This window comes from Cinclus cinclus, unplaced genomic scaffold (genome assembly GCF_963662255.1).
Source record: "Cinclus cinclus unplaced genomic scaffold, bCinCin1.1 SCAFFOLD_57, whole genome shotgun sequence".
NCBI lineage: Eukaryota > Metazoa > Chordata > Aves > Passeriformes > Cinclidae > Cinclus > Cinclus cinclus.
In genome coordinates this window covers 104,023-120,106 of record NW_026912266.1, presented here as the reverse complement: position 1 = coordinate 120,106, position 16,084 = coordinate 104,023, and the positions used below count along the sequence as shown (strand labels likewise).

The window sequence follows — 16,084 nt, the reverse complement described above, 5'->3', positions numbered from 1 at the left end:
AGGCTGCAAGGATAGAGGTGTCACAGATAGACTTAGACTGGCAACACAAAGGAGAGTTGTTCCTGGCTCGATGGGCCCACGATGCCTCAGGTCACCAAGGCAGAGATGCTACCTATAAGTGGGTATGAGATAGAGGGGTGGATCTCACCATGGACAGTATTTCCCAGGTTATCCATGACTATGAGATGTGTGCTGCCATCAAGCAAGCCAAGCGAGTGAAGCCCCTCTGGTATGGGGGGCGGTGGTCCAAATATAAGTATGGGGAGGCCTGGCAGATTGACTACATCACACTGCCTCAGACACGCCAAGGCAAGCGTTACGTGCTGACCATGGTAGAAGCCACCACTGGATGGTTGGAGACCTACCCTGTGCCTCATGCCACTGCCCGCAACACCATCCTGGGCCTGGAAAAACAAGTCCTTTGGAGACATGGTACCCCTGAGAGAATTGAGTCAGACAATGGGACTCATTTCAAAAACAGCCTCATAAGCACCTGGGCCAGAGAACACGGCATCGAGTGGGTGTACCACATTCCTTATCACGCACCAGCGGCTGGGAAAGTGGAACGGTGCAATGGGCTGCTTAAAACCACCTTGAAGGCACTGGGCGGGGGGACTTTCAAAAACTGAGAGATAATCTACCAAAGGCCACATGGTTAGTGAACACCCGAGGTTCCACTAATCGAGCAGGCCCTGCCCAGTCTGAGCCCTTGAGAACACCAGATGGGGACAAGGTTCCAGTGGTGCATATGAGAGGTATGCTAGGAAAAACTGTTTGGGTGAACCCTGCCTCCAGCAAAGACAATCCAATTCGGGGGGTGGTTTTTGCTCAAGGGCCAGGGTGTACCTGGTGGATCATGCAAAGGGATGGAAAGACCAGATGCATACCCCAAGGAGACATTGTTTTAGGGTGAACTACCTACAATACTGTGCCTGTATCTGTAACTGTATGGATGTCTATAATTTGAAGGTTTTTAATATGATTTGGCATGATGGTAGGGGAAAATTCGGGGTGGATAATGTTGAGGGTTAGTTCTTTCTTTTTTTTTTTTCCCTCTGTGGAATTTTCCCCATTGTCATGCTAAGATACCTGTTGACTGGGCCCTGGTGACAAGGGGGAGGGGACGGGAGGGAAGAAGCAAGCCCCGCGAGATTCAAACAGCCAGAAGAGGAAGAGGAAGGCTGGGCCTCGGCCCATTTCTCCCGCGGAGTTCGGACGAGAAGGACGATCGCCGTCTGTGTCCCATCCCAGCGTCGGGAAACCACCATCGGACCCTGCCCGGCTGTCTTCTCGCTGTGAACTACCACCATCCAGCACTCTACTGAGCACCGGGACCGACACCGTGAGCGGAGAGCTCTCTCTCCATCTCTCTCTCCCCCTGGGACAGCTCTGCCATCACCCCCAGCCCTCCTGCAGCTCTGCGGGAGCCGCCCGCCCCCAGCACCGGGAACTGCAGCTCAGGGAAAAGGTGCCTGCAGCCAAAAAACACTGGGACTGAGTTACTGTTCTGTTTGTGGGTAATTTCATAGCTGTTGTTGTTCTTGTTTGTCTTGTTAAATATACTAGTAAAGAACTGTTATTCCTACCCCCATATCTTTGCCTGAGAGCTCTCTTAATTCCGAAATTATAATAATCGGAAGAATCATATTTTCTTTCAGTCCAAGGGGAAGCTTCTGCTTTCCTTGGCAAACACCTGTCCTTCAAACCAGGACACCCCAGTTACAGGGCTTTCAAAGGAATGAACAGAAACCTTTTTGTTTCAAGGCCAAAACAAAAGAATTTATGTGTCCCTGCTGGCAAAGCATCCACATGCTTGGCTGGGTGGGAAGAACCCTTTTTGAAGGGGTTTCCACCCCACCATCTCCAAAATTGTGGGGTTTGCCCCAATATGTTCCCATTTGGCTGTGGAAGATGCCCATGAGCCAGAAAGGATTAAAATGATGGATTTCTATTGGAGAAGACCTCCAAGGCCATTCAGTGTTGCTTGATGCCACCAGAAGATGCAAAGAGTGAGATTTTTCTCGGGTCAGAAGTCGACAAACGTGCTCTTCACAATGGATTTCTGATGTTGATCTGTGGATATGTCCAGGTGCTCAAGGGAAGCCAGGAGGATGAAGAGCCGCCCAGCCAGGTGTCTTCCTAACATGGATCACCGGGGCTCTGCCCACCAGGGGTCACTCGGCATCATCCAGCACAGATCCTGCCATGGAGAATGGAGCTGGAGCAGCACATGAAGCTCTTCCTGCACTTGATTTGCAGGGCTTCCCTTAGTGGTGCCTCCATTGGTGTTTGGTCAGGTGAGAGCTCTGTGAAAAGCTCTTCCCACACTCAGAACACTCATAGGGCCTCTCCCCAGTGTGGATGCGCCGGTGGGTGACGAGGTTGGAGTTGTGCCTGAAGCCCTTCCTGTAGTCGGGGCAGCAGAAGGGCCTCTCCTCTATGTGAATGCGCTGGTGCAGGAGGAGACTGGAGCTGGTCAGAAACCTCTTGCTGCATTTATCACACTCATAGGGCTGTTCCCCTGTGTGGATCCTTTGGTGGACAATCAGTTCAGAGCTTGTCCTGAAGCACTTCCCACACTGCCCACACTCATAGGGCATCTCCCCAGTGTGGATGCGCCTGTGGGAGACAAGGCGGGAGTTGTATTTGAAGCCCTTCCCACAGTCAGGGCAGCGGAAGGGCCTCTCTTCTGTGTGAATCCGCTGATGCATGACGAGATTGGAGCTGGTCTGAAACCTCTTCCTGTGTATGTCACATTCATAGGGCCTCTCCCCAGTGTGGATCATCTGGTGGCGGATCAGTTTGAATCTCGTACTGAAGCTCTTTCCACACTCCCCACACTCATAGGGCCGTTCCCCCATGTGGATTCTCCAGTGCCAGATCAGGGAGGATCTCTTGCTGAAGCTCTTCCCACAATTTGAACACTTGTGGGGCTTATCCGCATCATGAAGATGCTCATGGAACCCCAGCTCTGAGCTCTGGCTGCAGCTCTGTCCGGTTCTTTGGCCCTGGTTCTCCTCCTCGGATACCCAAGAACTGTGTTTGCAGCCCATCCTCATGTGGGATCTCCCGGGCTTTTCCTCCTCGCTGGTTTCCTGTGCAATGGAGCTGCTCCAAACAGCCTCTTCCACAAGGTTCTGCTGCAGGGATTTGTCCTCCCTGGTCTCCATCCTCAGCTCCTTGTCTAGAGGGGGAAAGACAAGGAGAAGATGGGATTTGCCTCTGTTCCAGAGGGAGGGGGAAGGAGATCCCCCCAGCACGTCCCTGGCAGGACGGCGTCGGCAGCGGGGCTGTCCTGCAGCCGGGGGCCGTGCTGGGCTGGGAGATGGAGCAGGACAGAGGGTGAAAGGGGCAGGGACTTCCTCCTCACCTGCCTGGGGCTCCGGGGGCATGTTCTTCTTCCTCACGGCCTCATCCTCCATCGGGCCAAGGTTTAGGAATGGGAAATCCATTTTTGGGGGAAAAGAAGGGTTGAGCGCGTTGGGTTTATGTTCCTGCGGGCCAAGTTCAGCTGGACAAGCCAGTGCCCCTTTCAGCCTCAGAGAGCCTGGGGCTGCTTATCACCAACCTCCCACACCCCTCCAGGCTGCCGGGGGTCCCCCGGCTCCGGGATCGCCCCTCTGCGCTCTCCCCGCTCCGGGGTTCCCGTATTCCCCCACGGCTCTCCCGGATATCCCCAGAACCGATCTCGCCCCCTCTCCGCCAGAACGAGCGATAGCAATGTGGGACCCGCCAAGATCCCTCCCGGGGCATTTCCGGCTGAGCTTCGGGGTCCTGCAAGATCCAAACATCTCCTGCCCCACAAAGAAACCTCCAGGAGACCTCCCCACGATGGATTTGGGGCGAGCTCCCCCTCCCAGCTCACCTGCGGCTTCCGGGGGGAGGGGTGATGCCGGGGAAGTCGGGGAAGCTGCGGCCTAGAGCGGGCGAGCGAGTGAGCCGCTCGGTTCTGCTGCTGCTCTTCCTTCCACTACTCTTCTTCCTTCCGCTCCTCCTCCCCCAGCCCGGCCCGGCCCGGTGCCGACGCGCAAAAGCAGCCGCGCTCCGCCCTGGGGGATTGCAAAGCGGTTGCGCCCCGCGCGGCACTGGGAAGTGATACTGGGAGCACTGGTAACGATCCTGACAGCACCTAGAAGCAACTGGGAGCGCTCTCCCTGCCAGTACCGCTCTTACTGGGAGCACTGGGAGGAAACTGGGAGCAAACTGCGCCTAGACCCGGCTACAGCCGGTGGTGGGCGGTGTCGGAGCAGAGGGCGTGGTTATGCAAATCTAGGAGCGATCGCGCGCTGTGATTGGTGTGCGGAAGCAGCGCGGGGTTCTCCCTGGTCACGTGAGGGCGGGAGCGGTGGGCAGAGCGATGGCGGCGGCGTGCGGTGAGAGGGAACGGGAATGGGAGCGGGAGCGGGAACGGGAGTGGGAACGGGGACTGGAATGGGGACTGGAATGGGGACAGGGACCGAGAATGGAAACAGGGAATGGGGACAGGGACCGGGAATACAGGACCGGGAATGGGGACAGGGACTGGGATAGGGACAGCCCCGTGTCATGCCCTGGGGACCGAGGAGGGGACAGGGACAGGGGAGGAGCCAGGGACTGGGCTGTCGCACCGTGACCTTGCTGAACTGGGAGCTCGCGTGTCTCATTTTCGGGGCTCCTGCCCCCCACCTCCCCCCCCCCCCCCCCCCCGGGGGTTCCTCTCGTCGTGTTCTGGGGGGGAAGCAGTCAGCACCCACAGTACCCCTCCAGTAGCTCCCAGTATCCCCAGTAACCTCAGTGCTGCCAGACCAGTATGGGGGCTTAAGATAGATCCTGGTTTGGTGTCCAGTTCCAGTGCCCAGCCCCAGACCCGGTGTCCATTGGTCTAGTCCCAGTCCCCACCACGTTTCCAGCTGCTGTGTCATGATGCCAGGCATTGTCCCAGGTGGCTTCCAGCCCCAGTGCCAGTCCCAGTTCCCAGGGCCATGATGCCAAGATTGGGCTTGGTGTAGGGCCCTGGGCATGACTGGGGCACAGCGTGAAGGGTTTCATGGGACATGGGACTAAAGACATGAAACATGGGACATGGGGCATATAGGACATGACACAGGGTGCAGGGTGTGGTATAGGACACAGGACATGACCTTGAGCATGGCACAGGACACGGAACAGGACACAGGGACAGGGGACATGATTTTGGAGCATGGTACCTGCCCCAGCCCGTGATGCATGAGTTCCTGTGCCCACATGTGCCCCACACGTCACCTGCCACCCCCCCTGCGGCACCACCATGTTCTCACCGGTGTCCCTCCTGCCTGCTGGGTACAGTTTGGTGGCCTCGGATGTGGCCTTCCCAGTGTGGGTCCTGCTCTGCCACAAGCCCTGGGGACATCATCCCTGCCCAGTGGCACCAGGTGTCTATCCATCGGCGATAACTGGGACAAGTCCCACACGGTGGCATCAGGTGGCACCTGTGCCACTGGCAGCAGAGATGTCTACAAGGGGGTAACTGAAGGGACAGAACAGGGTGCAGGTGCTCACAGTGTCCCTGTCATCCACAGGGGGTGGTGATCAGGGGTGTCAGGATGAGGTGGTCATAGAGGTGCCACCAGGGGTGTGGTGATACCAAGGCACACATGGCCATGGAAGTGCCGCCGCGGGTGCTGGAATGCCCGTGGAGATGCCACCACGAGCACGGCAGTGCCAGGGGACACATTAGTCTATGGTGTGGCAATGCTGGTGGGCATGGCAGTGACAGGCCAGGCGTGGGGCCAGGCTGGGGTGGCTCCGTGCCCACCCCATGGGTGGCCCTGCTGGTTGCAAGCCGTTTTGGTTGGTGTCTGTGCCAGTGCCTGGCCCGGTGCTACCGTTAATGCCAGCCCTGGCACAGGGACATGCACAGGTGTGGGAGTGACAAGGGGGACTGGGCACCCCGAGGGCTGTGCCAGGCCAGCACCTCCCACCCCATGCCTTTGTCCTCAAGAAGGTGGCACACGGACACCGAAAGGGGTTAGAAGAGTTGGGGACACAGTGGTCATCTGGGGACATGAAGGACCTCAGCCTATGGAGGTGATTTGGGACACTGGTGTGATTTGAGGACGCTGAGGTGCCCCAGTGCTATCCCCAGCACTGTTTCCCTGTCCCCACAGTACCTGGCTGTCCTCAACAAGACCCTGGGCCACTACCCCTATGCTGGCACTGCAGGTGTCACCAGAGATGGCACCAGGCACAGCACTTCTTCCGCACAGGGGACATTGACCCTGGTAATGACACCTTCGACATTGCCTCCAGCGTCATCACTGGTGGGGACACTTGGGGTTTGGGTTTTAGAGTTAGGGTTGGGATTTGAGATTTGGGATACTCTAAAGGCATTTGGGATGGTCCCAAGAGGTTTAGGAGTAGGGTTTTGGTTTGGGGTTTGGGGTTTGGGTTTGAGGTGCAAGGTTTGAGATGGTCCTGGAGTATATGTGATTCAGGATTTGGGAAGTCCCAGGGTTTCTGGGCTCTCAGCATTCCCTGACCCCAGTCCCAAGCCCACAGAGTGCCTGGGGGTGTACCCTGGAGACCCCCAGCTGCTGGTGCTGGATTGCACTGACAGCAATTTCACCCTCCAATTCCACAGGTAAATCCCACAAGTCCCACCCAGGGAAGTTTCCCATCCCTAAAATCCAAGTGTTGGATTTGCGACCCCTTTTTCCGAATTCCTGTGTGGGATTATGGGATGAAATTTTCCCTTTCCCAGGGTAATTTTTGGGGATTTTGTGGCCAAGTTTTCCCTTTCCTGATGTTTTCTGGGGGATTTTGGTGCAGAATTTTTCCTTTTCTAGAATGTTTTTTTTTTTTGTTATTTTGGGAACTCCTGAGGTTTTTGGGGATTTCAGGTGGAATTTTCCATTAGCATTGGATTTTTTGAGATTTTGGGGTGGAAATTTTCCTTTTTTTTTTTTTAGGATTTTGGGGTGGAATTTTAATTTCTGGGGGATTTTTGGGGTCAAATTTTTCCTTTTCCAGGTTTTTTTTTGAACTTGGGGAACTCACAGGGTTTTTTGGGGATTTATGGGCAGATTTGTTCTCTTTTTTGGGGATTTTTTGCGGCGGAGTTTTCCCTTTTGCATTGGTTTCTTTGGGATTTTGAGGTGGATTTTTTCCTATTTTATTTTTTAGTGATTTTGAGGCCTCTTGTAGTGTTTTTTGTCCCCTCAGGCTGATCAGTGTCATCATGGAGTTCCAGCTCAAGGCCATCAACATCCAAACGCTACTAAAACAGAAAATCCCCGACTGCTACACCTTCAGTGATATTGTGAGTGTCCGCAAGTGTCCCAGTGTCCCCTGAGTGTCCTTCTGGTATCTTCTCATGTCCCTTTTGTGTGCCTTATGTCTCTCCTGGTGTCTCACTCATGTCCTTCTGTCCCACATCTATCCATCTGTCCCCTGGCTGTTCCCCAGTACCTCTGCGGACCCTGGGGAGCAGCCAGTGAGTGCTATGACAGTGATGGTGATGGTGACAGTGACAGTGCTAAGGACGGTGACAGTGACAATAACAGTGACAATGGCAGTGGCACTGACAGTGATGGTGACAATGATAGTGAAATGCCAATGACAGTGCAACCCAGTGTCCCCACATCACGTTTGACAACTCTGTCCATAGCAGGTGAGTGCAGATCCACCTGGACACCCATCCAGGAGTGCCACCACCCCTTGCTGCCCAGCAAAAGGGACAGTGGGGTACAGTGGATGATGGGAGACAGGGGGACACAGTGACAGGGTAACAGGTGCCATGTCCCCCTCGTGCTCCGGACACCGGCAGGACTGGACGCATTTCTGTTGCGCCCCAACCACACTTCCCCATAAAACCTGCTCCCCTCACACCTTGGGGACACCCCTGACCCCCCCCCCCTTTGTCACCCTGGGGTGCCCCTCAGTCAGGGGGGTCTTGGTCATGCTGCAGGACCCTCTCTCTGTGCAATCCCCGAGGTGGCACCTGCGCTTTTTGTCACCGCCATCTGCCAATTTGTTACCAGCACCCCAAAGAAGGGGGCGGCCCACATGTTACAGGAGGAGGTGGTGAAAACATTTCTGGGGTCACTCCCAGCCATTTCCATCTCCCCACATCCCCCTGAAGATGCTGCTCCACCCTGCACCCCCTCCCCCCCGCCCCCACCACAGCATCCCCTGAGGGGACCTTGGGGACTGTCCCCATGTCCCCCCCCAGTCCCCATGGTACCTCCGCTGCTCCACCTGTGCTTGGCCCCCGTTCGTGTGGCGACCTCCCCATGTGAACGGGCAGGAGTTTCAGTCACATCCTCACCTCCTTCTCGTCTTCCTCCTGCTGAGGAGGTGATGTTGCTTCTGCTGGGGACTCGCCAGTGACACCAGAGGGACACCACAGGTCACCCCTCGAGGGGCCTGGGGTTGCAGTGGCTCCTGGAGTCGCCCCAGTGTGACAGCTGGGGGGCCTGAGATGCTGCAGTGACAATTTGGGGGGTGGGTGCTCGTTTTGGGGTCTCCAGGGTGAGTCTCAAAGTCTCCTCCCATCACCTCATCCCGTGCCTCAGTTTCCCCCTCACTCTGCAGGGAGCATCCAGAATTGATGTTCTGGAATTGGGTTTGTTTTGGGGGGTTTTGGGGTTGGGGCTACTGGGATGGGCTGGTGGGCCAGTTAGGTGATACACACCCAAGGTGTGTATCAAGGCTGGTGGTTATCTGGGCTCGGAGCTGCCTAGGCTGGGGGGCTGCAGGGCCAAGAGCTATCCAGACAAGTGTCAAGCTGGGATCCATGACTCAGGTGTCCATCAAGTGTCCACCAGTGTCCAATCTCTCCTGCCCCCATCCATCCCAGACTCCCTGGCCAGGGCTGCTTCTCACTGCAGAGTGGACAAGCCCCTGGTCAGTCCCAAGATGACCCCAAACCCCCTCCCACCAACCTCACCAGGCCACCCACCCTGAGCTCTGGTGCCATCGGCATCCCCTGGCAGCCGGTCCAGCTCTGAATCTCTTGGAAGAGGAAATCCACAGTCCCAGGCCGGGGACTCAAGGGTATCCAGGATGGTGAGCACTGAGTCCATGTGGCATAGGGGGACAGTTGGGGACACAGCTGGGGAGATGTCTGTGGGGAAGGGAGTTGGGGTGTAGGGGAGTGAGGGGCGCCTAAAAGGTGCGGAGGGGGTTGGAAGGGAGGGATGCACCCAAAAATGTGCCAAAGTGAAGGCGAGGGTGCATAAAATTGGGGTAAAGGATGGAAAGAATCCAAACAAGCACAGAAAAGACTCAAAATAGGGGGCACTGAACCCCAAAAAGGGGAAAAGGACTGAAAATGGAGGGGAGAAGGACCTAAAATCAGAGGACAAGGATGTTATGGGGTGTTACAGTGTTTTCCTACCTGTGCCAGGGTGAGTGCAGATGCTCCGTGCCAGAAGCAGCCATGGGGACATCCTGAGGGACATGGGCACACATTGAGGGACACAGGGACACTACAGGATGGGTCCCCTCAGACAGCCCAGGACCTCATGGTTTTTGGCCCCACTGGGGGCAGGGGACACATGGAAGGCGAGAGGAAGATATGGTAGGGAATTTGGACATACAGAGGGGAAAGGACATGATGCCACCAGGACAGATAGCAGGGGGACAATGTCACCAGGACACCCCTGGTGACATGTAGCATGGGGCCACATGACACTGTGGGTGGCACTGACCCTTGTGCTGTACCTTGGGCCATTGGGGTCCTCTGAGCGTGGAGTCCCTAGGACGCCCTGGTGACTGTCACTCACCTCCGGGCCACTTGTCAACAGCCGAACAAGTTCCACCTCCTGCCCTGCTGGGTGATGACATCTGGCTGGTGCACTGTGGTGGTGATAGTGGGGATGTGGTGGCAGTACCTGCATTGGACAGCACTTCGCAATGTCCCCATCCATGTTCCTCACATCCTCATCCATCTCCCCCCATGGCCCCACCCATGTCTTAGTTCCTTGTCGTTATTTTTAACCCCAGTTACAGGGCTTTCAAAGGAATGAACAGAAACCTTTTTGTTTCAAGGCCAAAACAAAAGAATTTATGTGTCCCTGCTGGCAAAGCATCCACATGCTTGGCTGGGTGGGAAGAACCCTTTTTGAAGGGGTTTCCACCCCACCATCTCCAAAATTGTGGGGTTTGCCCCAGTATGTTCCCATTTGGCTGTGGAAGATGCCCATGAGCCAGAAAGGATTAAAATGATGGATTTCTATTGGAGAAGACCTCCAAGGCCATTCAGTGTTGCTTGATACCACCAGAAGATGCAAAGAGTGAGATTTTTCTCGGGTCAGAAGTCGACAAACGTGCTCTTCACAATGGATTTCTGATGTTGATCTGTGGATATGTCCAGGTGCCCATGGGGAGCCAGGAGGATGAAGAGCCACCCAGCCAGGTGTATTTCTAACATAGATCACGGGCACCATGGACCAGCAATGCTCTGCCCACTGGGGGCCACAGGAACATCCAGCACAGATCCTGCCACGGGGGATGGAGCTGGAGCAGCACATGAAGCTCTTCCTGCACTTGATTTGCAGGGCTTCCCTTAGTGGTGCCTTCATTGGTGTAGGGTAAAGTGAGAGCTTCTGGAACAGGACTTCACACATTTGGGACACTCATAGGGCCTCGTCCTAGTATATATGCGCTGGTGGGTGACGACAGTGGAGTTTTGGTTGAAGCCATTCCCATTGTTGGGTCAGTGGAAGGGCCTCTCCTCTGAATCTGCTGATGCCTGAGGAGACTGGAGCTAGTCTTAAATGTCTTCCTGCATTCCTCACAATCGGCACGCCTCTGCTTTGTGTGGCTCATCTGGTGGGCAGTCAGGTCAGAGCTTGTCTTGAAGCCCTTCCCACACTCCCCACACTCATAGGGCTGTTCCCTCATGTGGATTCTCCAGTGTTGGATCAGGTAGGATCACTTGCTGAAGCTCTTCCCACATTCTGAGCACTTGTGGGGCTTCTCCCCATCATGAAGCTGCTCATGGACTCTCAGCTCTAAGCTCCAGCAGCATCTCTGGCCACCTCCCTGGCCCGGAGTGGGTCTTTCTGCTTTGGATCACCGTGATCTGCATTTGTAACCCCTCATGAGGGATCTCTGGGGCTTTTCCTCCTCCTTGGATTCCTGCACCATGGAGCTGGTTTAAAATGCCTTTTCCATAAGGTTCAGCTGTGGGGATTTGTCCTCCCTGGTCTCCATCCTCAGCTCCTTGTCTGGGGGAGGAAGGACAAGGAGAGGATGGGATTTGCCTCTGTTCCAGAGGGAGGGGGAAGGAGATCCCCCCAGCATGTCCCCGGCAGGACGGTGTCGGCAGCGGGGTTGTCCTGCAGCCGGGGGCCGTGCTGGGCTGGGAGATGGAGCAGGACAGAGGGGGAAGGGGGCAGGGACTTCCCCCTCACCTGCATAGGGCTTCTGGGCCATCTTCCTCACGGCCTCCTCCTCCATCTGACCATGATTTGGGAATGGGAAATCCTGGTTTTGGGGAAAAACAAGGGCTGAGCACATTGGTTTTGATGTTCCTGCGGGCCAAGGGTAGCTGGAGATGTCATCACCCCTTTCAACCTCAGAGAGCCTGGGGCTGCTCATCACCAACCTCTTGCACTCCTCCAGGCTGCCGGGGGTTCCCTGGCTCTGGGAATGCCCCTCTGCGCTCTCCCCTCTCCGGGGCTCCCGCATTCCCCCACGGCTCTCCTGGGGATCCCCAAACCCCATACTGGCCCTCTGCCCACCAGTACTGGGTGATCACCACGTGGGACCTGCCAAGATCCCTCCCGGGGCATTTCCGGCTGAGCTTCGGGGTCCTTCAAGATCCAAACGTACCCTGGCCCCTCAAAAAGAAAACCTTCCAGAGACGCCCCCGCTGGTTTTGGGGCGAGGTTCCCCTTCCCGCTCACCTGTGGGTTCCGGGGGGGCAGGGCGATGCTGCCAGAGTTGGGGGAACTGCAGCCTGAGCGGGCGGGCGGGGGAGCCGAGTGGTTCTGCTGCTGCTCTTTCTCTTGCAGCTCCTCTTCCTCATGTTCCTGACTTTCCCCTTCTTGTTCTTCCCGCTCCTCTTTCCTTCCTCCCCCTCCTCCGCTCCCAGCCCGGCCCAGGTCGGTGCCGACACTGAAAAGCAGCCGTGCTCTGCCCTGGGGGGTTCCAAAGTGGCCGTGCCCTGCACAGTGCTGGAACCAATACTGGGAGCACTCGAAGCGATCCTGAGAGAACCCGGAAGGAATTGGGAGCGCTTTCCGTGCTAGGACCGCTCTTACTGGGAGCACTGGGAGGGAACTGGGAATAAACAGCGCCCGGACGCGGCTTCAGCCGGCGGTGGGCGGGGTCAGGACCGAAAGCGTGGTTATGCAAATCCAGGAGCGATCGCGCGCTGTGATTGGTGGGCGGAAGCAGCGCGGGGTTCTCCCTGGTCACGTGTGGGCCGCGGGGGGGCCGGAGCGATGGCGGCGGGGCCTGGTGAGAGGGAACAGGGAATGGGGACAGGGAATGGGAACGGGAACCAGGAACAGAAACAAGAATACAGGACTGGGACGGGGAATACAGGACACGAACTGGGAATGGAAATGTGGGAACAGGACAGGGAATACAGATACAGCAACTGGAGAGAGAATATGGGATAGGGATTAGAAAGATGGGACCGGGATTAGAAATAGGGCTGGGAATGGAAATACGGAAATGGGACAGGAAATATGGAAATGGAAATGCGGGACCAGCATGAGGACTGGGAATATGAGAACGGGAACAGGACAGGGAATATGGGACCGGGATTATGAGAATGACAACCAGACAGAGAATACGGGACAGGGAATGAGACCAAGAGTGGGATCCAGACTGGGATGGGAGCAGGGTGGGACCAGGAGCGAGGTAACATGAGAATGAGCAGGGGGCAAGGAGAATGACAGCGAGGAGAGGGGGATCCAGGACAGGAGAAACCCAAAACTGGTACAGGGGATATGTGGACAGTTCCTGGGCAGGGGATCCTTGATCAACTGCCCCAGAACCTCTGCCAGAGTTTCCCAAAGCAATTAGAACTGCTCAGCCTAGAATATCCAAGACCCTGAGTGACCCCCAAATCCCTCCCAGGAACCCTCAACCCTCTTGAACACAGCACCCCCCACATCCCCTGAAAGATCCCCCCCCATGTTGCCATCGTTGTCTTAGCTCAACATCTTCACCCTGGGTTTGGGTATTTTGAAAGAACAATGAGAAATGCAAAGAAAATTAAGGCAGGAGGATGTGGAGCCCTCAGCCAGGTGTCTCCCCCACATGCGTTGTAGAGGAGACAAATCCCTCTGCAGATATACAAGGGACTGCAAGGTCCCTTGTTCCCATGAGGCCTTGCAGTGTCACAGGGGTCTCCTTGGTGATGCAGTGTCACAATGGACCCTTGGTTCTGTGGGGACTCACAATGGCAGAATGGTCTCCTTGGTTCCACGAGGCCCTGCAGAGCCCCTTGATTCAACGTGGCCTCAAAGTGTCATCATGGTCTCCAGAATTCCATGAGGCCCTGCTGTGTCAGAGTGGATCTTTGGTTCCATGGGGTCCGCACTGTTCCATGAATCCTTAGTTCCATGGGGCCCTGCAGTGTCACCATGGACTCCTTAATTCAATGGTGTCACACAGTGACACAATCACCCCTTAGCACAACAAGACCCCAGAGTGTCACAATGGTTCCTTGCTTCCATGAGGCCTTGTAGCGTCACAATGGACTCCTTGGTTCCATGGGGCCACAAAGTGTCACAGTGGCCCCTTGGTTCAGTGAGGCCTGTCATGGCATAAGATTTTAGCCTTTATATTTTTGAAATCCTGTTATGCATCAATGCATAACTCTAAACTCCATAGAAAGTATTAGTTAACTATCTTCACATTTTGGTCAGACAAAAAGATTCCTCTGAAACTCAAGGACACCCTACAGCCTCAGGTTCCAAATACAATAAACAAAAGTGAATTGGGAGGGGGGAGCAAACTGAGGGAATATGACTTCATTAGCGGAAGCTGTAATTGGAGGATTAACCCCTTATATGCAAACAGACCAAACTTATATCTGTCTGAAAAAGTCATGACCACCATCCACCTTGGGTGTAGCCTCTGGGAAGCTTTTCACTGTCCAAGGTGTATCTGTTGAAGGCCTTTAATAAGCACCGACTTTATTCCCTTAACCTTGTCTAGCCTGTGTTCTAGGTAGCCACTCCAAGACATCACCTGCAGTGCCACAATAGTCTCTGTGATTCGTTAAGGCCTGCAGTGTCAAAACAGACCATTGATTCCATGACACCCAAAGTGTCACAATGGCCCCTTGGTTCCACTGAGTCCAACAGTGTCACTAGGGTCCTGTTTGCTCCACAAGGCTCTGAAGTGCCACCATGGCCCTTTGGTTTCACAAGGCCTCAATGTGTAAAAATGGCCTCGATGGTTTCATGAGGTCCTGCTCTGTCACAATGCACCTTTGTTTCCATGGTGCCCCATAGTGTTACAATGGTATCCTGGGTTCCACGGTGTCAGAATGAACCCTTCATCCTGTGCAGACCCACAGTGTTCACTGCCGTGCCCTTGATTCCATGAGGCCCTGCCAAGCTGTAACAGTCCCTTGTTCCAGTGGGTCCCAGAGTGTCAGAATAGTCTCCAATGTTCCATGAGGCCCCGCAATGTCACTGTGCTCCCCTTGGTTCCACAGGCTGCACAGTGTAGCAATGGACTCTTGGTTCCATGAGGTTCCTCAGTCACAATGCTCTTGGATCCCCAGTGTCAGTGTCAGTGTCAGTGTCAGCGTTAAGGAGAGAGAGTTCAAAGTGCACCTCATGATTTTTGGTTTTAATCAAGTGAATATTTTTTTTAATTTTTCAATTCAGAGAAGAGGTGACCGAAGCATTCCCCAGGTGATCTTGATGATGAATGTCACCTTAGAAGGTCTGGGCACAGAGAAGAATGATCCCTTTCAGGGTTGACCCTATTTGGACAACCTGCTTCTCACCTCCAACGTCACCATGTCAGACATTGCCCACCTGGGACTGACATTCTAAAACATAAAAAAAATCCCTGCATGTTTATTATTATAATTATATATTAATAAAATAATAAAATTACAAAGATGTTTTTCTTTTAATAATAAAAATAATATTTTTATTACCTAATTTTTCATTTATGTGTTAAAAAATCGATACGGTTTTAGCAATCATAAAAATTCTTGGTGATTGGTTCTAAGTAACACAATTCCCTTCATTAATTAATTGAAAACTACTGGCTATTGCTTTCTCCTTCTGTATGATAAGTAGACTTTTTTCAGTCCTTCTCTAATCCTTGTTATCATTTTCTCAGACAGGGTAAAAGGGGCCACTCTGGAGTCCAGGGAGACATTTCTGGGGTACATTTGGGGCAGTCTTGGGTCTACACAGGGAATTTAGAACTTGAGGGTATGTAGGACACTTCAATGGGCCGGGTGGGCACTGGGCAGGGCACTGAGGGATTCTGACAGACACCTCGGAGGCTGGGAGAGCTCTTGGGGGTCCAGGGCGAAAACTTGGAGGTCAGGGAGGGGAATGTGGAGCGCTTCGGGGTCCGGGCAGGCACCTGGGGGGCTAGAACGGGGCTCTCTGGGGCGCGGGGGATGATGGGAATTGTAGGCACGGGCATAATACGATTGAATACAGCCGCGGAGCATCACAGGAGGGCGCATCCGCATTGTCTCTTTGTGGGTCGCGGTGCCTGATGGGAGATGTAGTCACGGCTGGAATAGCACTCTAACGGGACTGCGGAGCATGATGGGAGCTGTAGTCCCGGAAGTGGCTCGGACGAAGCATTTGGGGTCCGGGAAAGCACCTGGGGGACACTTTTGAGTCCGAGCCGTGACTTGAGGTCCCCAGGGCAGAACGCATGTGGTTCTGGAGCACTTGGGGGAAGCTTGGGGGGCTCTAACCAGGCTTTTTGGGCACCGAACTTTGCAGGTGTTTTTGGTGCCGAACTGTATTATGAGGGGCTGTGAGGCTGTGGCGGATGAGACACTGTTCCCTGTGTCCCCAGTTGGTCCCACTATACCTCGTATCACTCACAGTATCCTCAGTTTGCTACATTATTGCCCAGTATCATTCCCAGTATGTCCCAGTATGTCCCAGTGGGT

At 54.7% G+C, this 16,084-nt stretch overlaps 2 protein-coding genes across 2 annotated transcripts; both read right to left on the bottom strand.

Annotated features, from left to right (window-relative positions):
* Nucleotides 1-411: 411 nt before the first annotated feature.
* LOC134057657 (zinc finger protein 239-like) lies at nucleotides 412-4,329 on the bottom strand. The gene is made up of 3 exons (XM_062514627.1): nucleotides 3,866-4,329; nucleotides 3,371-3,511; nucleotides 412-3,184 (listed from the first exon to the last, which is right to left on the bottom strand). Exons 2-3 carry the CDS (start codon nucleotides 3,450-3,452, stop codon nucleotides 2,268-2,270), a joined length of 999 nt encoding a protein of 332 aa, XP_062370611.1. The 5' UTR covers nucleotides 3,453-3,511; nucleotides 3,866-4,329; the 3' UTR covers nucleotides 412-2,267.
* Nucleotides 4,330-7,567: 3,238 nt separating this feature from the next.
* LOC134057655 (uncharacterized) lies at nucleotides 7,568-14,965 on the bottom strand. Its single transcript, XM_062514626.1, has 7 exons — nucleotides 14,942-14,965; nucleotides 12,320-12,423; nucleotides 11,871-12,273; nucleotides 9,744-9,816; nucleotides 9,356-9,408; nucleotides 8,918-9,082; nucleotides 7,568-8,440 (listed from the first exon to the last, which is right to left on the bottom strand). Exons 1-7 carry the CDS (start codon nucleotides 14,963-14,965, stop codon nucleotides 8,273-8,275), a joined length of 990 nt encoding a protein of 329 aa, XP_062370610.1. The 3' UTR covers nucleotides 7,568-8,272.
* Nucleotides 14,966-16,084: the final 1,119 nt, after the last annotated feature.

Bases quoted from the DNA above. Each gene is read 5' to 3' on its own strand.
- LOC134057655 (XM_062514626.1), bottom strand. From the start codon at position 14,965: ATGTCTGACATGGTGACGTTGGAG. The intron at 12,424-14,941 runs GTGAGAAGCAGG...CCCTCTCACCAG, and splicing joins CTGACATGGTGACGTTGGAG to GCCCCGCCGCCATCGCTCCG. The intron at 12,274-12,319 runs GCATAACCACGC...CGCCGGCTGAAG, and splicing joins GCGCGATCGCTCCTGGATTT to CCGCGTCCGGGCGCTGTTTA.
- LOC134057657 (XM_062514627.1), bottom strand. From the start codon at position 3,452: ATGGATTTCCCATTCCTAAACCTTGGCCCGATGGAGGATGAGGCCGTG. The intron at 3,185-3,370 runs GTGAGGAGGAAG...TTCCCCCTCTAG, and splicing joins GCCCCCGGAGCCCCAGGCAG to ACAAGGAGCTGAGGATGGAG.